The 21,802-nt window shown below is 45.6% G+C and overlaps 1 protein-coding gene across 1 annotated transcript in view; it reads left to right on the top strand.

The window, feature by feature from the left end:
- LOC144682529 (short transient receptor potential channel 2-like) overlaps window positions 1-21,802 on the top strand; it is a 50,692-nt gene that overhangs the window by 27,755 nt on the left and 1,135 nt on the right. The window contains exons 6-12 of the mRNA XM_078544948.1: window positions 486-686; window positions 5,693-5,855; window positions 6,395-6,487; window positions 11,261-11,453; window positions 12,361-12,488; window positions 15,614-15,686; window positions 17,062-17,194. Of these exons, the coding sequence (XP_078401074.1) occupies window positions 486-686; window positions 5,693-5,855; window positions 6,395-6,487; window positions 11,261-11,453; window positions 12,361-12,488; window positions 15,614-15,686; window positions 17,062-17,194 (984 nt within the window). The remainder of the gene's footprint in view (window positions 1-485; window positions 687-5,692; window positions 5,856-6,394; window positions 6,488-11,260; window positions 11,454-12,360; window positions 12,489-15,613; window positions 15,687-17,061; window positions 17,195-21,802) is intronic.

The raw sequence follows: 21,802 nt of genomic DNA on the forward strand, positions 1-21,802 counted from the left end.
TTTTGAAAGTTACTCTTGAATCTGCTTCCACCACCCTTTAAATGCGATGCATTCCAGATCATAACCACTCGCTGTGCTAACCTTTCCCCCCAGTCACTTCTGGTTCTTTTCCAGTTCTCTTCAATCTGTGTCCCTCTGGTTACCAACCCTCCTGCCACTGGAAACAGTTTCTCCTTGTTTACTCTCCAAATACTTCATCATTTATTAACTGATTGGTTAACATGATTTATTAAATCTTCTCTTAACCTTCTCCTCTCCAAGGAGAACAACCCCGGCTTCCCCAGCCTCTCCACATGAACTGAAGTGTCTCCGCCTCTTTCCAGAGAGGATTAGACAGAGTTTTCACTTGGGTGACATGTGGAGAATGCAGAATGGAAACCCCTAATGGAATGGACAGGAGGGAGGAGATTGGAGGGATTGAGGTAGGGAGACTGTAGTCGACTCCCAGGGCACAATGTTCTAACCACTTTGTCCTCCCTCTGAAGGGTTCTTCTGGTATGAGTGTAAGGAGGTGTGGATCGAGGGGCTGCGCAGTTACCTGTTGGACTGGTGGAATTTGCTGGATATTGTCATTTTGAGTATGTACCTGGCCTCCTTCGCACTCCGAATAGTGGTCTACCTGAGTGGAAAACTCTATTGTTTGGCAGACAGTGTTTCATTCTACTGCTACTATTTCACAGATGCTGGTGAGTGGCAGACATCAAACATCATCATCGTTGGGGCAAGTTTCCCTCACCCACCTTTACTGTGTCTTAACAGCATCATAAACACACTAGGCAAATCTCCCATCACTCTGTATGGAATGTGGGTGTCGCTGGCTAGGCCAGCATTTATTGCCCATCTCTAATTGCCCTCATTCAGAAGGCATTTAAGGGTCAACCACATTGCTGTGTGTCTGGAGTCACATGTAGGCCATACCAGGTAAGGATGGCAGATTTCCTTCCTAGATGGATTTTTACAACAATCGACAATGGTTTGTGGTCATCATCAGACTTTTAATTCCAGATTTTTGTTGAATTCAAATTCCACCATCTACCGTGGTGGGATTCATACCCGGGTCCCCAGAGCATTACCCTGGGTCTCTGGATTGCTAGTCCAGTGACAATACCACTACGCCAACGCTTCCCCCATTGTAAACACAGTGGGAGGTCGCCCCCTGTCACTGTGTGTTAACAATATCATAAAAATAGAGGGAGATTTCTCCCATCAGTGTGTATTAGCAACATCGTAAACACAGTGGGCGATTTCCTATCCCGTCACTGTATAATAAGAACATAAGAAATAGGAACAGGAGTAGACCATTCGGCCCCTCGAGCCTGCTCCGCCATTCAATAAGATCATGGCTGATCTTCCTGTGTTTCGATTTCCACCTTCCTATGTAACCTCGATAACCTTTGATTCCCTTGCCTAACAAGAATCTATCTACCTCTGCCTTAAAAATATTCAATGGCCCCGCCTCCACCCCCTTCTGAGGCAGAGAATTCCAAAGTCGCACAACCCTCTGAGAGAAAAAAATTCTCCTCATCTCTGTCCTCAAAGGGCGACCCCTAATTTTAAAACAGTGACCCCCTAGTTCTGGACTCACTCACAAGAGGAAACATCCTTTCAACGTCCACCTTGTCAAGGCCGTTCAGGATCTTGTAAACTTCAATCAAATCACCCCTCACTCTTCTAAACTCCAGTGGAAACAAGCCCAGTCTGTCCAACCTTTCCTCATAAGACAACCCACTTATTCCAGGTATCAATCTAGTAAACCTCCTTTGACCTGCCTCCAATGCATTTACATCCTTCCTTAAATAAGGAGACCAAAACTGCACACAGTATTCGAGATGCGGTCTCACCAATGCCCTGTATAACTGAAGCATAACATCCTTATTTTTATGTTCATTCCCTCTCGTAATAAAGGATAATATTCCATTAGCCTTCTTAATTACTTGCTGTACCTGCAGACTAACTTTTTGTGACTCATGTACTAGAACACCTAGATCCCTCTGCACTTCAGAATTCTGCAGCCGTCCTCCATTTAAGTAATACTCTGCTTTTTTGTTCTTCCTGCCAAAGTGAACTTCACATTTTCCCACATTAAACTCCATTTGCCAGATCTTTGCCCACTCACTCAACCTATCTATATCCATCTGCAACCTCCTTATATCTTCTTCACCACATACTTTCCTACCTATCTTTGTGTCATCTGCAAATTTAGCTACAATGTCTTCACTCCCCTCATCTAAGTCACTGATGTAAATTGTAAAAAGTTGAGGCCCCGGTACAGACCCCTGTGGGATTCCACTGGTCACATCCTGCCAATCAGAAAAAGACCCATTTATGCATACTACAACATCGTAAATACAGTGGGATATTTCCCCCATCACTGCATATTAATAACATCGTAAACACAGTGGGCGATTTTCCCATCACTACATCTTAACAGCATTGTAAACATGGCGGGAGATTCCCCCCATCACTGCGTATTAACTACATCATTAACACAGTGGGAGATTTCACCCCAGTACCCGCGTATTAGCAACATCATAAACAAATAGATTTTTGGCAGTATATAGCTTAAGTATTGCAGAAAAAAAGAGACATTTATTGTTGAAGTTTTTTGCCTTGCACTAATCAGGACAATTCACAAGAAAATACCAACATCAGGGGAATCAACATATTTATATTGTATGAGAAGAGAGTGCTGATTGGTTGGCAAGTGGACTCTGTTTGGTAAAGGCGTTGCCATGGAGAATGCACTGGTTGATGGTGACTGACAATTATATGCCAAACATTGTTTGAAATTTAAATCAGGCAGCTTGGCCCTGATTGGTCAATGCATTGCCGAGGAATGAACCAGCGAATGGCTGTCACTTTGCGCCTGTTTCAGCTAAACAAAATAAGTGTAAGAACAGGTGTGTACATGTCCCTCCTGTCTGAAAAGAGCAGGGCCCCGTGTACTAATATATGTAGCTTCCAGGACACACAAATGCACCACACTGCGAACCCAACTGACAACCTTAAATTGGTTGTCAGCGTAATTCTTGCACATTGAGGATTATTTAGCAAATGTTGTCCAATTGCAGAATCACATCTAATGTTGGACACTGTGTTTTGGGTTTTGCAAGCCCAGGCTGGTTGGGTTCGGTCTGTACCCTGCCCGTTGCAAACAGCAGAAGGGACAGGCTGTTTGATATGACCTACCAGTCTTTGGGATGTACAGCCTACATACCCAGCATCACACCGGCACTGAAATTCATATACCACATTGCTCATTTGTGTGATAGGCAGAATGTCTTTTTGACTTGGTGGCAGCATCCTGTAAGTGGTGAACACCGCTCGTGTTGCTGCTGCAGAGTGAAACAGCTAGCTTCACCCGCCTATCACACGAATATGGTACATGAGTAATGTGCAACAGGCAAGGTACTGACTGTAGCCAACCAGGCTGTGCTTGCAAAGCTCAAAACAGTGTCCAACACTGTAAGCACAAAGGGGATTCCCCCAGTAAATGTGTATTAATAACATCGATTTCCTGCTTTCTAATTTTCTGATAACTGCTTTCCCCATTTCATGGTGTTTGATACCTGATGACATCACATTCCAATATCCTGCTTTTTACCACAGGAACACAGGGTCTCGGTGCCAGCACTCAACATTTCTGCAATCCCACCCTGCTGGGAGATATAGACTCCCTCCTCCCTCTTCCCTCCCTCGCCCGTCTACCCTCGTTCCCTGCAGGAGATTCAAGCTGCCTTTTGGAACTGCTGTAGTGTACACCCTGTTAGAAAGCGAGTTGTGCGGAGACGGTGATGTGGTGCTAATGTCACTGGACTAGCAATCCAGAGGCTCAGATTGACCGCTCTGGGAACATGGGTTCCAATCCCACCATGGTGGCTGGTGGAATTTAAATTTAATAAATCTGGAATTAAAATGACCATGAAACAATGACCAGTTGTTATGAAAGCCAACATGGTTCACCCTTTAGGGAAGAAATCTGCCGTCCTTACCTGGTCTGGCCTACATGTGACTCCAGACCCACAGCAACGTGATTGACTCTTAACTGCCCCCTGAAATGGCCAAACCAGCCACTCAGTTCAAGGGCAATTAGGGATGGGAAATAAATGCTGGTCTTAATATTGACACCATGAAAAAATAAAAAAAAACTTGATGTATCTTTACGGTGGAAGTCATGCAGCTTTCAATAAATGGTTTCCTTAACTATTTTAGTGATAGCGACCACAACGTGGTACAGTTTAAGTTTGTTATGGACAAAGAAATCGACAAGTTGCTAAAAAATGTTTTGGACTGGGGGAGAGTGGATTTTAGTAAAATAAGGCAGGATCTGGTCAAGGTAGACTGGGAACAGCTACTTGTGGGGAAATCTACAGAGGAACAGTGGGGGGTGTTCAAAAAGGAAATGGGAAGGGTACAGGCTCAACATGCTCCCTCTAGGGTGATAGGAAGGAGTAACAATCCCAGAGAACCATGGGTGACCAGAGATATTCAGGTTACGATGAGAAGGAAAAGAGAGGCTTCTGGCAGGTACAAGGGGAGCAAATCAGCGGAGGCATTAGTGGAGAACAGAAAGTGCAGGGTGGAGCTTAAGAAAGCAATTAGGAGAGCAAAGAGGGGATATGAGAAAGCTCTGGCTGGTAAAAGTAGGGAAAATCCCAAGATATTCTATAAGTATATCAATGGGAAGAGGATAACCAGGGAAAGCGGATGACACAAAGATTGGCCAGGTGGTTAAAAGTGAGGTTGGGTGTCTTGGGCTACAGGAAGATATAGACGGGATGGTCAAATGGGCAGATAAGTGGCAGATGGAATTTAACCCTGAAAAGAGTGAGGTGATACACTTTGGAAGGAGTAATTTGACAAGGAAGTATTCAATGAACGGCATGACACTAGGAAGTTCTGAGGAACAAAGGGACCTTGGCGTGTGGGTCCATAAATCTCTGAAGTCAGAGGGGCATGTTAGTGGGGCGGTGAAAAAGGCATATGGGACACTTGCCTTTATCAATTGAGGCATAGATTACAAAAGTAGGAAGGTCATGTTGGAGTTGTATAGAACCTTGGTGAGGCCACAGCTGGAGTACTGTGTGCAGTTCTGGTCGCCACATTATAGGAAGGATGTGATTGCACTGGAGGGGATGCAGAGGAGATTCACCAGGATGTTGCCTGGGATGAAACATTTAAGTTATGAAGAGAGGTTGGATAGACTTGGGCTGTTTTCATTGGAGCAGAGAAGATTGAGGGGCGACTTGATCGAGGTGTACAAGATTATGAGGGGCACGGACAGGGTGGATAGGGAGCAGCTGTTCCCCTTAGTTCAAGGTTCAGTCACGAGGGGACATTAGTTAAAGGTGAGGGGCAGGAGGTTTAGGGGGGATGTGAGGAAAAACTTTTTTACTCAGAGGGTGGTGAGGGTCTGGAATGCACTGCCTGGGAGGGTGGTTGAGGCGGGTTGCCTCACATCCTTTAAAAAGTACCTGGATGAGCACTTGGCACGTCATAACATTCAAGGCTATGGGCCAAGTGTTGGTAAATGGGATTAGGTAGGTAGGTCAGGTGTTTCTCATGTGTCGGTGCAGACTCGATGGGCCGAAGGGCCTCTTCTGTACTGTGTGATTCTGTGATTCTGTGATTCTGTGACTTGGGTCTCAGCGTTCTGTGTAGCTGATGGAATGGGGTATGGTTTCCTTTCCAGACCGGCATGAATGGAAACAAGAGGACCCACAAATGGTGGCAGAGGTGTTATTTGCAATCACCAGTATGCTGAGCCTTGCCCGACTGACATCCATCCTACCAGCTCACGAGACCCTCGGAACGCTGCAGATTTCCATTGGGAGGATGATCGATGACATGATGAGGTTCGGAGCTTGATCCCCGGGAATATTCTGGGATTGAGTATTGTTCCTGTGTCAGGGCAGCAATCACTAGTCCTGGGCTTGGGGAGAGATGAAGCTTCTGAATTGTTAAAAAATCCCTCACTTCCATAGACCTGCACACCTTCTCCCTATATTCCTCAATTCCACCTTCTCCCCATATCCTTCAATCCCACCTTCTTCCCATATCCCTCAATCCCACCTTCCCCCCATACCCCTCACTCCCCACTTCTCCCCATACCCCTCAATCCCACCTTCTCCCTATATCCCTCAGTCCCACCTCCCCATATCCTTCAATCCCCCCTTCTCCCCATACCCCTCAATCCCACCTTCTCCCCATATCCTTCAATCCCCCCTTCTCCCCACACCCCTCAATCCCTCCTTCTTCCCATAGCCCCCAATCCCACCTACTCACTTTCTCATCAATGCAGTGTGCATCCTGGCTCCCTCTTTGCTGGATGTGCCTTGGACCATCTTCTCCTTGAGGAGGATATAAAAACTTCTTCTTCTTTGCCCTGTTCCAGGTTCATGTTTTTGCTGATGATCATCCTGACCGCCTTCCTCTGTGGGATCAATAACATCTACGTCCATTACCTTGACCTGGAACGGCTTGGAAAGTATGGGAACTCCAAGAACTTTCTAGAACTCTCTACAGATCTCATTTGGCCCCATTTGCAGCTACTTAGTAATTTCAGGATACAGATCCGGATTCTGTGAACACACCCCATTCCCCAATAGTGAACAATAGAAAGAGTATGGTGATTCCATAGCCCCTGGGGCACAGCACTGAGGGATCTGGGTTACAGATACATAGATCATTTAAAATAATAACCTGGGCTAATAGGCCATTTTAAAATAGCAAACCAAACACTTAGGGTTCATTTCAATTGAAACAGAATTGAAAAGCAGCGAAGTTCTTTATCCACATGTGCTGTGGATAAAGGGGAACCGGTAGATGTACTGTACTTAGATTTCCAGAAGGCATTTGATAAGGTGCCACATCAAAGATTATTGTGTAAAATGAAAGCTCATGGTGTAGGGGGTAACATATTGGCATGGATAGAAGATTAACTAGATAACAGGAAACATTGAGTAGCCATAAATGGGTTTTTCTGGTTGGCAGGATGTGATGAGTGGTGTGTCACAGGGATCAGTGCTGGGGCCTCAACTTTTTACAATTCATATAAATGACTTGGATGAAGGGACAGATGGTATAGTTGCTAAATTTGCTGACAACACAAAGATGCGTGGGAACGTAAGTAGTGAAGAGGACATAAGGAAGCTACAAAGTGACATAGATAAGATAAGTGAGTGGGCAAAGATCTGGCAAATAGAGTATGAATTGGGCAAATGTGAGATTGTCCATTTTGGCAGGAAGAATAAAAAAGAAGCTTATTATCTACATGGTGAGAGATTGCAGAGCTCTGAGATTCAGAGACTCCAGAGATTCTGTGTGTCCCAGTTCCTGAATTGCTAAAGGTTAGTATGCAGGTACAGTGAGTAATTAGGAAAGATAATAAAATGTTATTGTTTATTGCGAGGAGAATTGAATACAAAAGTAGGGAGGTTCTGCTTCAGTTATACAGGGCACTGGTGAGACCACATCTGGAGAACTGTGTACAGTGCTGGTCTCCTTATTTAAGGAAGGATGTAAATGCGTTACAAGCAGTTCAGAGAAGGTTTATCAGACTAATACCTGGAATGGGCAGGTTGTCTTATGAGGAAAGGTTGGTTAGGCTAGGCTTGTATCCACTGGAGTTTAGAAGAGTAAGAGGTGACTTGATCGAAACCTTTAAGATCCTGAGGGGTCTTGACAGGGTGGATGTGGAGAGGATGTTTCCTCTTGTGGGAGAATCTAGAACTAGAGGTCACTGTTTAAAAATAAGTGGCTGCATATTTAAGACAGAGATGAGGAGAAATTTTTTCTCTCAGAGGGTTGTGAGTCTTTGGAACTCTCTTCCTCAAAAGGCGGTGGAAGCAGAGTCTTTGAATATTTTTAAGGCAGAACTAGATAGACTCTTGATTAACAAGGGGGTGAAAAGTTATCAGGGATAGACGGGGGGGTTACAATCAGATCAGCCATGATCTTATTGAATAGCAGAGCAGGCTTGAGGGGCTGAGAGGCCTACTCCAGGTCCATGTTCATATGTTCGTAAGTTATGTTCAACTTCTGCCAGAGCTTGGTTAGACCAACCCCCTCGGAATACTGGGCACAGTTCTGGTCTTCATGTTCTAAAAAGGATAGAGAGGCATTGGAGAGGGCGATACCGGGAATGAGAGGATAAACCAATCAGGAAAGATTGAACAGGCTGAGAAGGAGAAGGCTGGGGGCTGACCTGATAGAGGTCTTTGAAATGATGAAAGGGTTCAATCGGGTGGATATAGAAAAGATGTTTCAACTTGTTGGGTGGGGGGTGGGGGGCCAAAACCCATGGCCGTTATTGTAAGATAGTCACTAAAAAATCCAATAGGGAATTCAGGAGAAACTTCTTTAGCCAGATAATGGATACAATATGGAATTCGCTACCCAGGGAGATAGTGTGGATGAATTTAAGGGGAAGCTGGATAAACACAAGAGGGAGAAAGGGATAGAAGGATATATTGACAGGGTGAGAGGAAGAGGGAGGGAAGGAGACTCATGTGGAGCAGAAATACCAGCACAGATCTGTGAGGCCAAATGTCTTGTTTCGATGCTAGGCACATAATCCTATGCATTGTGTAATTGGTGTGTATGTCAGTCAGCATGAATATCTAACAGGTGGACTTGCCTAATGAACCTGGTTGCATTTCTGACGATGTGACTAACATGGTAGATAAGGGAGTGTCTATGAATGTTATTTATATGAACTTCCAGAAAACATTTGACAAAGTTCCATATGAGAAACAAAACGAGAGTGCGTGGAATTGAAGGATATTGATTGACATGGGTAGGGAGTTGGTTAGGAAGTAGGAGACAGAGAGTAGGGATAAATGGGTGTGTATTTAGAATTGACAGGATGTGGCAAGAGACCCAGGGAACTGTACTGGGGCCTCAGCTTTTCAGTCTATTTATAAAGGCTGGACAGGTCTTGGATAAAGGAATGGAGAGTTTGCAAGTTTGCAGGTGGCACTAATTTAAATGACACCAAAAACAGTGTATGTGAGAGTGTAAGAATGTAAAGATCATAAGAAATAGGAGCAAGACTAGACCATACAGACTCTCGAGCCTGCTCCGCTATTCAATACGATCATGGCTGATCTTGGGCTTCAACTCCATTTTCCCACCCGCTCCCCATATCCCTTATTCCCTGAGAGACCAAAAATCTGTCTATCCCAGCCTTAAATGTATTCAACAATGGAGCATCCACAACTCTTTGAGGTAAAGAATTTCAAAGATTCACAACCCTTTGAGGGAAGTAATTTCTCCTCATCTCAGTCCTAAATGATCGGACCCTTATCCTGAGACTGTGCCCCTGTGTTCTAGATTCCCCAGTCAGGGAGAAACAGTCTCAGCGTCCACCCTGTCAAACCACTTCAGAGTCTTAAAGCAGGAAGTTGTAAAGGGACAATGACAGATGAAGCGAGTGGACAGAAGTGTGACCGATGGAATTCGATGTGGGGAAGTGTGAGGTCATCCACTTTAGACCCAAGGAAGATAAATCAGTGTATTTTCTAAATGGTGAGAAGCTAGGAACTGTGAAGAGGCTGAGAGATTTAAGGGTCCGAAAATCATTAAAAACTAGTGAACAGGTACAAAAAATGATTAAAAAGGCTAATGGAATATTGGCCTTTATCTCAAGAGGGCTGGAATACAAAGGAGTGAAAATTATGTTAAATTTATCAGACCCCATCTGCAGTAACTGGGTCCAGTCCTGGGCCCCGCACCTCAGGAAGGATATATTGCCCTCGGAGGGGGAGCAGCTCAGATTCACCACCAGATCGACCCCGGGGCTGAAAGGGTTAAATTATAAAACTTGCACAGGCCAGGCATGTATTCCCTTCGGTTTAGAAGATTAGGGGATGACAGAATCGAGGTTTTTAAGATGATTCAAGGATTTCATAGGATCGATGCCCCACCCCCACAACCCCAACTCCCCAAAAAGCTGTGGAGGCTGGGGGAGTCAATTAAAAACATCAAAACCGAGATTGATAGGTTTTTGTTGGGTAAAGGGATTAAGGATTATGGAACCGAGGTGTGTAAATGGAGTTAAGATAGAGATCAGCCATGATCTAATTGAATGATGGAACAGGCTTGAGGGGCTGAATGGTCTCCTGTTCATGTGTGTCGCTGATCATTGTACTTCCATCATGCTCAGATACATTTCACTGCCCTTTCAGGCTGTGCATTTCAGATCATAACTCACTGTGTAAAAATAATCCTTCCCTCTGGTTCTTTACCAATTGTCTGTAATCTGCCATGCACACATACACACATACACACATATACACATACACACATATACACATATACACATACACACATATACACATACACACATATACACATATACACATACACACATATACACATATACACATGCACACATACACACATACACACATACACACATATACACATACACACATACACACATATGCACAAGCATAGCGTTAAAAGAAACACACATCCACATACACAGGTATATTAAGACACGCATGTTCACACACACACACACACACACACACAGAGTCAAACACACACAAGATTTGCACTCATGTATACTCAGTCACACACATACAAAACTCACATACTCACAGTCAATCAGACACACACACATACACACATACACACACACATACTCAAACACACACACAATCAAAACTCACATACAAACACACACGCAAACACACACACACAAACTTATTCATACACACTTTCACACATACTCAAACACTCACAGTCACACGTGTTCATGTTTGCAGACAGTCATACTCTCACACTCACTCTCATTCACGCAAACTCACTCTCTCGCACACACGTTCGCATACCGAAACTCATTCACTCAAACACACACACATGTACAAGCACTCACACACAGTTATACACAGACACGTGCTAACTCACAGCATACAGACTCACCCATCCACACTCATTCACTCAGAAACACACACACAGGAACTCACAAATGTACTCACCCAAAGACTCTCACACACTCACCTGACCAACACTCAAACATGCTAATTCACACTCATACACACTCATACACACTCATGCACTGACTCAGAGTTGGCAGCAATCAGGGCCAAGAATACTGGCTGATTTCTGTTCTCCAGCCCCCAGCTCTCGATCAGGATGTTCTGATATGTAATGATCGCACTGTTACCCAGCAGCAATTGGCTAATGAATATCGGGAGCTGCAGTGTTTGTTCTTTGCCTGAGTTTAATAGAAGCTTCATGTCTCTTGCTCCAGCTTTAATGGCACTTTACAATTCCTCTTCTGGACCATGTTTGGAATGGAGGAACCCACATCAGTGGACCTAACGGATTATGTGGTTGCTGAATTTGTAGGACGGGTTCTGTATGGGATTTTCACAATCGTCATGGTGATAGTGCTACTCAACATGTTAGTCGCTATGATCACAAACTCCTTTCAAAAGATTGAGGTGAGTTTAAGCAATTGCTTGGAGCAGTGAGTGTAACTCTGTATCTAACCCCGTGTTGTACCTGCCCTGGGAGTGTTTGATGGGGACAGTGTAGAGGGAGCTTTACTCTGTATCTAACCCCGTGCTGTGCCTGTCCTGGGAGTGTTTGACGGGGACAGTGTAGAGGGAGCTTCACTCTGTATCTAATCCCGTGCTGTACCTGTCCTGGGAGTGTTTGATGGGGACAGTGTAGAGGGAGCTTTACTCTGTATCTAACCCCGTGCTGTACCTGTCCTGGGAGTGTTTGATGGGGACAGTGTAGAGGGAGCTTTACTCTATATCTAACCCCGTGCTGTACCTGTCCTGGGAGTGTTTGATGGGGACAGTGTAGAGGGAGCTTTACTCTGTATCTAACCCCGTGCTGTACCTGTCCTGGGAGTGTTTGATGGGGACAGTGTAGAGGGAGCTTTACTCTGTATCTAACCCCGTGCTGTACCTGTCCTGGGAGTGTTTGATGGGAACAGTGTAGAGGGAGCTTTACTCTGTATCTAACCCCGTGCTGTACCTGCCTTGGGAGTGTTTGATGGGGACAGTATAGAGGGAGCTTTACTCTGTATCTAACCCCGTGCTGTACCTGTCCTGGGAGTGTTTGATGGCGACAGTGTAGAGGGAGCTTTACTCTGTATCTAACCCCGTGCTGTACCTGCCTTGGGAGTGTTTGATGGGGACAGTGTAGAGGGAGCTTTACTCTGTATCTAACCCCGTGCTGTACTTGGTGAGTATCTGTGTAGAAGTGATTGGGGAAATTGTCTAACAGCCTTTTCCTCTATTTGAAAAATTTTCAGTTAGGATATTCTTGTTCACTGTAGTGGGATCTATGTATTGTGCCCAGAAGCAACTTTACATTCCTCCTATCCCTTGTTTCCAGGACGATGCCGATGTTGAATGGAAGTTTGCCAGATCAAAGCTCTATCTTTGCTATTTCCGGGAAGGCCTCACATTGCCTGTTCCCTTCAACATCATCCCAACACCCAAATCCTTCTTTTATATGCTCAGGTATGTGTCCTACCATTTACATCAGATGGTGCCTCATTGTCTAGAGAGGTTGGACAGGTTAGGCTTGTGTCTGCTGGAGTTTAGAAGAGTAAGTGGCGACTTGATTGAAACATATTAGATCCTGAGGAGTCTTGACAGGGTGGATGTGGAGAGGATGTTTCCTCTTGTGGAAGAAACTAGAACTAGGGGTCACTGTTTAAAAATAAAGGGTTTCCCGTTTAAAACAGATGTGGTGAAATTTTTTCTCAGAGGGTCATGAGTCTTTGGAACTCACTTCCTCAGAAGGCGGTGGAAGCAGAGACTTTGAATATTTTTTAGGCAGAGCTAGATAGATTCTTGATTAACAAATGGGTGAAAGGGGGTAGGTGGGAGGTTACAGTCAGATCAGCCATGATCTTATTGAATGGCGGAGTAGGCTTGAGGGGCTGAGTGACCTACTCCTGCTCCTTGTTCATATGTTCGTATGTTCGTAACCACATTCAACAGCAACATCTTATATTTCTATAACTCCTCAACATAGTAAAACCATCCCAAAGTGCTTCACAAGAGCAATTAGCAAACAAAATTGGACACTGAGTCCCAGAAGGAGATATCAGGCCAATAACCAAAATCTCGGTCAGAGAAATAAGTTTTAAGGAGCGACTTAAAGGCGGAAAGACAGCTAGAGAGAGGGAAAGGTTTATGGAGGGAATTCCAGAGTTTGGAACCCAGGCAGCTGAAGGCACGGCCGCCAATGGTGGAGTCATTACAATCAGGGATGCTTAAGAAGCTAGGATTAGAAGAGAGATCTCAGAGTGTTCTGGGGCTGGAGGAGATTACAGAGATAGGGAGAGGTGAAGCCATGGAGGCATTTGGAAGTGATTGGATGAGAGCTTTAAAAATGAAACGCGATTGGGCCAGAAGCCAGTGTAGGCCCACAAGCACAGTGGGTAATGGGTGAATAGGACTTGGTGCGAGTAAGGATACAGGCAGCAGACCTTTGGATGGCCTCTAGTTTAAGGAGGCTGGACTGTAGGAGACCAGGCAGGAGAGTGTTAGAGTAGCCAAGTCTGGTGCTAACAAAGACCTGGATGGGGGCAGCAGAAGAGTTGAGACGGAGGGGAAGCTGAATGATGTAGAGGTGGAAGTGTTGGTTAAAGAGAATTTGTGATTGGAGGTTCAGCCACTGACAAGTTCAGCCTAAGACTAAAAGCAAAAAACTGCGGATGCTGGAAATCCAAAACAAAAACAAAAATACCTGGAAAAACTCAGCAGGTCTGGCAGCATCTGCGGAGAGGAACACAGTTAACGTTTCGAGTCCGAATGACTCTTCAACAGAACTAAGTAAAAATAGAAGAGAGGTGAAATATAAGCTGGTTTAAGGGGGGGGTGGGACAGGTAGAGCTGGATAGAGGGCCAGTGATAGGTGGAGATAACCAAAAGATGTCACAGACAAAAGGACAAAGAGGTGTTGTCCGTCAGTGAGTTGTAGCTGTACTGGATCAGCTTGTCTTGAAGGACGGCGCGTTCTGGAGCACAAGTCTTCAGAACTATTGCCGGAATATTGTCAGGGCCCGTAGCCTTTGCAGTATCTAGTATCAGGCAGTGACTAGTGGGGTACCGCAGGGATCGGTGCTGGGACCCCAGCTATTCACAATATATATTAATGATTTAGATGAGGGAACTAAATGTAACATCTCCAAATATGCAGATGACACAAAGCTGGGTGGGAGGGTGAGCTGTGAGGAGGATGCAGAGATGCTTCAGTGTGATTTGGACAAGCTGAGTGAGTGGGCAAATGCATGGCAGATGCAGTATAATGTGGATAAATGTGAGGTTCTCCACTTTGGTAGCAAAAACAGGAAGGCAGATTATTATCTGAGTGGCTGTAAATTGAGAGACGGGAATGTGCAACGAGACCTGGGTATCCTCGTACACCAGTCGCTGAAGGTAAGCATGCAGGTGCAGCAGGCGGTAAAGAAGGCAAATGGTATGTTGGCCTTCATAGCCAGAGGATTCAAGTATAGGAACAGGGATGTCTTGCTGTAATTGTACAGGGCCTTGGTGAGACCACACCTGGAATGTTGTGTGCAGTTTTGGTCTCCTTATCTGAGGAAGGATGTTCTTGCTATAGAGGGAGCGCAGCGAAGGTTTACCAGACTGATTCCTGGGATGGCGGTACTGACATATGAGGAGAGATTGAGTCGATTAGGATTATATTCACTGGTGTTCAGAAGAATGAGGGGGGATCTCATAGAAACCTATAAAATTCTAACAGGACTAGACAGGGTAGATGCAGGAAGGATGTTCCCGATGGTGGGGGAGTCCAGAACCAGGGGTCACAGTCTGAGGATATGGGGTAGACCATTTAGGACTGAGATGAGGAGAAATTTCTTCACCCAGAGAGTGGTGAGCCTGTGGAATTCGCTACCACAGAAAGTAGTTGAGACCAAAACATTGTAAGTTTTCAAGACGGAGTTAGATATAGCTCTTGGGGCGAAAGGGATGAAAGGTTATGGGGAGAAAGCGGGAGCAGGTTATTGAGCTGGATGATCAGCCATGATCATAATGAATGGCGGAGCAGGCTTGAAGGGCCGAATGGCCTACTCCTGCTCCTAGTTTCTATGTTTCTATCCAGTGCCTTCAGCCGTTTCTTGATGTCACGTGGAGTGAATCAAATTGGCTGTGAAACTGGGGACCTCCGGAGGAGGCCGAGATGGATCATCCACTCGGCACTTCTGGCTGAAGGTTGTTACAAATAAGTATTTGAATCCTTATCCTTTGCACTGATATGCTGGGCTTTGTTCCCATTGATCCAAGTGACTTAATTTTGTTCCAGATTATCATTTCTAGAAGCTTCCCCACCACCAAGATTAAACTGACCACCTGTAGCTCTATCCTTTATCAAACAAGCATGTAACGTTTGCAATGCTCCAGTCCTCTGGCACAGCCACAGTATCTCAGGAGCATCCGGAGATTATGGTCAGTGAGTCTGCAATTACTCCCATTACATTTCACAGTATAAGAACAGAAAGCTCTCCAATCCTCCACAGGCAGCCTTGATTCCTCAAGCAAATGCAGGTGAATTAGTCTTTCATAGGATCTGGCTCTGTGCAGTATTTATCATTAATCTTTCTTCACTCTAGGTGGCTTTTTCGAAAGTTGTGTTGTGTAAGCTCCAAGAAGAATAATGATTATCCCCCTCTGCCAACATCAATTGTAAGTGATAAAGGCAATACTTCCTTTGGAGCTTTTTATTTAAGACACTGACTTGCACTGGGGTATGGGACACACTGACTCTTACTGGGGTACGGGTTCCACACACACTGACTCTCACTGGGGTACGGGTCCCACACACACTGACTCTCACTGGGGTACGGGTCCCACACACACTGTCTCTCACTGGGGTACGGGTCCCATACACACTGACTCTCACTGGGGTACGGGTCCCACACACACTGACTCTCACTGGGGTACGGGTCCCACACACACTGACTCTCACTGGGGTATGGGTTCCACACACACTGACTCTCACTGGGGTACGGGTCCCACACACACTGACTCTCACTGGGGTACGGGTCCCACACACACTGACTCTCACTGGGGTACGGGTCCCACACACACTGACTCTCACTGGGGTACGGGTCCCACACACACTGTCTCTCACTGGGGTACGGGTCCCACACACACTGACTCTCACTGGGGTACGGGTCCCACACACACTGACTCTCACTGGGGTACGGGTCCCACACACACTGTCTCTCACTGGGGTACGGGTCCCATACACACTGACTCTCACTGGGGTACGGGTCCCACACACACTGACTCTCACTGGGGTACGGGTCCCACACACACTGACTCTCACTGGGGTATGGGTTCCACACACACTGACTCTCACTGGGGTACGGGTCCCACACACACTGACTCTCACTGGGGTACGGGTCCCACACACACTGACTCTCACTGGGGTACGGGTCCCACACACACTGACTCTCACTGGGATACGGGTCCCACACACACTGACTCTCACTGGGGTACGGGTCCCACACACACGGGGCTTAATGTATGTCCTGTGGGCAAGTGCATGAGAAGGTGTTGGGCATAAAAGTCAGAAGTGCGCTTTGCCGACAATTAAGAGGATAATTAAGCCCATTAATGGCGCAATTGTCTGCGATTTTACGTGGCCCGTGCGACCTTACAGTTGGCAGACAGGCGAATTGGCCAGGTGGACTTTACATTTGTCATGAAGCCTCATCCAAGGGCGGGATGGAATCTCCATTAGCAACTAAAACAAGAAAAAATATCTGGGAACAGCATTTTTATGAAGTGTGCTTTCAGGTGCTGGATTGTGATGCATGGACATTTTTTTGCTGAATTTTAGTGCTTCATTTCATTATTTGCAGGTCTGCAGCTCCCTGAGGCAGCAGTCTGCCTTTAGAGAGCTCTCTCCAACCCTCGCCCACGCCCGCAGTGATGTCTTTGCCCCCACCCCGGCAGCGCTGAGCATTCCATCGGGCACGCCCGCCAAAGGCAAAACTCAGGCCCTGGGTATGGTTAAAGGTGCTATATAAATGTAATATTTTATTTTTCTCAGGCTAACACAGCTTTGAGTGGTGACTGTGGCCAAACTGGGAGCAGAGCCTCCTACCGATTGCAGGTGATTAAAACCCTGGTGCAGAGGTATATCGAAACATCACGGCAGGAGTTTGCAGAGAAACAGAGGAAAGGTGAGTGAAGGACAGGGTGTGGGGGGTTCGAGGGTCAGGGGGTGCGGAATCTTATCAGCTGCGTTGGGGCTTCCTCGGAGACGTAAAGAGGCAGCTTTGGAAAGGTGAGCGATGAGCCGGGTACCATTTCCATTTCTTGCGCATTCTCACCAGAGGGAGGGTTCAGAGGGGCAAAGGCCCCCAGTCCAGCAGGTCAAAATTAGCGGTAATAAGCACCTAACTGGGGGCAGGTTGTTGACATTGCTGGGATCTTCTCAATGGTGTGCAGGAAGTCCCCTCCCCTGGGGCCGAAATCTGATTGTTCCCTGTTATGTGCCCCCCCCAGCTGCCGTTCAGGGTGAGGGAGGTAAGGTGGGGGGGAGTGCAGCAAGGCCTCATACACTCCCCAATCGTCGGATCCTTGGTGATCAGAGATTCACAGCTGCTTCCAATGAGCGGCTGACCCCTCCACACTCATGGCTTCACATCTGTGGCCTCAGTTTATTGTTAAACATTTAAAAGTCATCAGAGAGCACCTCCATCTTCAGGCGCCCTCGCAGTCTCCGACCTACCATAGCAGCACCACCCACCTCTCCCATGGCAGCTGCCAGTCACCCACAGCCTCAGGCATACATAGAAACATACAAATTAGGAGCACAGGTAGTCCACATGGCCCCTTGAGCCTGCTTTCCCATGCAATAAGATCATGGCTGATCTGATTGTGGCCTCAACTCCACATTTCTGCCTACCCCCGATAATTTTTGACTCCCTTGTCAATCAAGAATCTATCTAACTCAGCCTTAAAAATATTCAATGACCCTGCGTCCACCACTCTCTGGGGAAGAGAGTTCCAGAGACTCACACCTCTCTGAGAGAAAAACATTCCCCTCATCTCCATCTTAGATGGGAGACCTCGTATTTTTAAACAGTGTTACAACCACAGCTGATGTTATTTGCTGAGCAAGTCAGATCCCAGAGGAAAACCTGTCTTACTGATCATAAACCTTTCTTTTGTATTTTGAAAACGAGGAGAAAAAGCTACTGACCCCAAAAGCATAGAACTCCAGTAACACCTTTAGGATTTTAAAACATTAAAAGATTTATTAACAGGAAGAAAAAAAGACTTAAGCACACAAGATTAATGTCACACAGTTGAAACAGTTTTACAAAACAAACCCCTCAAGAAACCCACTTGGTCAGAACACACAAGTAAACTACTTGGCAACAACTCCCTTAAAGATTTTTAACTATAAAAATCCAGTAATATTACCCTGAGACAAAACTGCTGTTACTTTAGTAAAGATGTACCAGGCGACCCCTCAAACACTCCCACTCTGCTGTGGAAATCCAAAAAAGTTCAGAAAACAAACCGCTTTCTGAAACAAAGACTTTTCTGGTTTGACTGGATGACTGTTTCAGATTTCACACCTTCTCTCAGTACAGAACTGGTCTCAGAACATCTCCCACACAGCCACCACAACTCAGCTCAAAATCTTTCCTTAAATATCATTTTCTCCTTTCATCTAAGATTCCATTGTCCTCAGCACCTCTTTGAACTCAACTTTTCCAAAATATAAAAATCTTTCACGATTCCCTGTTGCCTCCACTTTCAGGTCAAATAAAATTTAACAACCTTCCTTTGTTTACTTATGAAATCTTTGTAAGTTGTAAAAGTCCCTTAAACTCCACTTTGAAATTTAACAGCTGCAAAGCCAAGTTCCTACCTATCTCCGAATGCAAATTTTTAAAACCCAATCTATTTACTTATAAATCCAACTTCACCATAGCTCCTCATTACAAATGCACGCCTCTAGCCCCTTTACCCTTATATCTCTCAGCTCTCACAGACAAGCTGTCTCTATGAACCTTCCCCCAGTTTAATCATGAACACACACACGCACAGACACACACACACACAGACACACACACAGACACACTCACACACAAACACATACAAACACGCAGGCACACACACACACACCGAGACACACTCTCACACAGACACATACATACACACACAGGCGCACACACACACAGACACACATGCAGACAGACACACACATACAGACACACATACACGGACACACACACACACACACACTCACAGACACACACACACAGACACACAATGACACACATGCACGTACACACACACACTCACACACACACACACACACACAAAGGTCCTCCTTTACAGAATACCACCATGTCCCCAAAACATTTTTAAAAACTTCATCTTCACACCTGTGTTCCCTGCTCTTACTCCAGATGGGGAACCATCCCTCCAGTATCTACCCTTTCAAATCCCCTCAGGATCTTATATGTTTCAATAAGATCACTTCTCATTCTTCTAAACTCCAATGGTTACAGGCCCAGTCTGTCCAACGTTTCCTCTTAAGATAACGCCACCCCCCACCCCCCCACACCATTCCAGGTATCAATCTGAACTGACGCATTTACATCCTGCCTTAAATGAGACCAGTACTGTACACAGTACTCCAGCTGTGGTCTCACCAGTGCCCTGCACAATTGAAGCATAACCTCCCCACTTTTGTATTCAATTCCCCTCGAATAAATGATAACATTCTATTAGCTTTCCTAATTATCCGCTGTACCTGCATACTAGCCTTTTGTGATTTATGCACCAGGACACCCAGATCCCTCTGCATCTCAGAGCTCTGAAATCTCTCACCATTTAGATAATAAGCTTCTTTCATTTGCCCACATTATACTCCATTTGCCAGACCTTTACCCACTCACTTAACCTGTGTATGTCAATTTGTAGCCTCCTTACATCGTCTATACCACTTACTTCCCTACCTTTGTGTCGTCTGCAAATTTAGAAACTATACCATCTGTCCCGTCATTCAAATAATTTATATCAATTGTAAGAAGTTAAGGACCCAGAACTGGTCTCTGTGGCACACCACTCATCACATCCTGCCAACCAGAAAAATACCCTTTAATGCTAGCTCTCTGCTTCCTGTTAGCTAGCCAATCTTCTATCCACACCAATATGATACCCCCTACACTTTGAGCTTTATTTTCTGCAATAACCTTTGATGTGGCACTTTATCAAATGCCTTCTGGAAATCTAAGTACAGTACATCCACCGGTTCCCCTTTATCCAAAGCACATGTGCAGATGAAAAGCAGGAATTCACCAAGGCTCCTTCGACAGCACCTTCCAAACCCATGACCACTACCATCTAGAAGGACAAGGGCAGCAGATAGATGGGAACACCACCACCTGGAAGTTCCCCTCCAAGTCACTCACCATCCTGACTTGAAAATATATCGCCGTTCCTTCACTGTCGCTGGGTCAAAATCCTGGAACTCCCTTCCTAACAGCACTGTGGGTGTACCTACACCACATGGACTGCAGCGGTTCAAGAAGGCAGCTCACCCCCACCTTCTCAAGGGGCAACTAGGGATGGGCAATAAATGCTGGTCCAGCCAGTGAAGCTCAAATCCCCTGAATGAATAATAAAAAACATGTGACTCTTTCAAAGAATTCCAATAAATTCATTAAACATGATTTCCATTTCACAAAACCATGTTGACTCTGCCTGATTGCCTTGAATTTTTCTAAGTGCCCTTTCATAACATTTTAATAATCGCTTCTAACATTTTCCCTATGACAGATGTTAAGCTAAGTGGCCTATAGTTTCCTGTTTTCTGTCTCCCTCCCTTTTTGAATAAAGAAGTTCTATTTGCTATTTTCCAATCTAATGAAACCTTCCACCAATCAAGGGAATTTTGGAAAATTAGAACCAATACATCAACTATCTCGGTATAACAGCAAAACCCTGCGGATACTGGAAATATAAAATAAAAACAGAAAATGCTTGAAAAACTCAGCCGGTCTGACAGACTCTGTGGAGAGAGAAACAGAGCAAATGTTTCCAGTCCGCAGGACACCTCTTCAGCTCTGAAGAAGAGTCATCTGGACTCGAAACGTTAGCTCTGTTTCTCTTCACAGATGCTGTCAGACCTGCTGAGGTTTTCCAGCATTTTCCGTTTTTATTGCATCAACTATCCCACTGGCCACTTCTTGCAAGACCCTGAGATGAAGTCCATCAGGACCTGGGGATTTGTCAGCCCCGCAGCTCCAACTATTTGCTCAATACCACTTCCGCGGCGATTGTAATTTCCCCGAGTTCCTCCCTCCCTCCCATTTCCTGGTTTACAGCTATTTCCGGAATGTTTCTGGTGTCCTCTATAGTGAAGATCGAGGCAAAATACCTGTTTAATTCATTCACCATCTCCTTACTTTCCATTATTAATTCCCCAGATTCACTCTCTCTAGGACCAACGCTCACTTTATTAAAAATCTAATTATCCGTCTTTATGGGCAGGATTTTGCCCTTGGCGTGCGAGCTCGGTGGGGGCGGGCGGGGAGTGGTCAGGAAGCCGATCGCCACCCCCGCACTGTCGGAGGGTCAGTACTGAGGGAGTGCTGCACTGTCAGAGGGTCAGTACTGAGGGAGTGCTGCACTGTCAGAGGGCCAGTACTGAGGGAGTGCTGCACTGTCAGAGGGTCAGTACTGAGGGAGTGCTGCACTGTCAGAGGGTCAGTACTGAGGGAGTGCTGCACTGTCAGAGGGTCAGTACTGAGGGAGTGCTACAC

Source organism: Cetorhinus maximus, chromosome 7, assembly GCF_964194155.1.
Source record: "Cetorhinus maximus chromosome 7, sCetMax3.hap1.1, whole genome shotgun sequence".
Classification (NCBI taxonomy): Eukaryota; Metazoa; Chordata; class Chondrichthyes; order Lamniformes; family Cetorhinidae; genus Cetorhinus; species Cetorhinus maximus.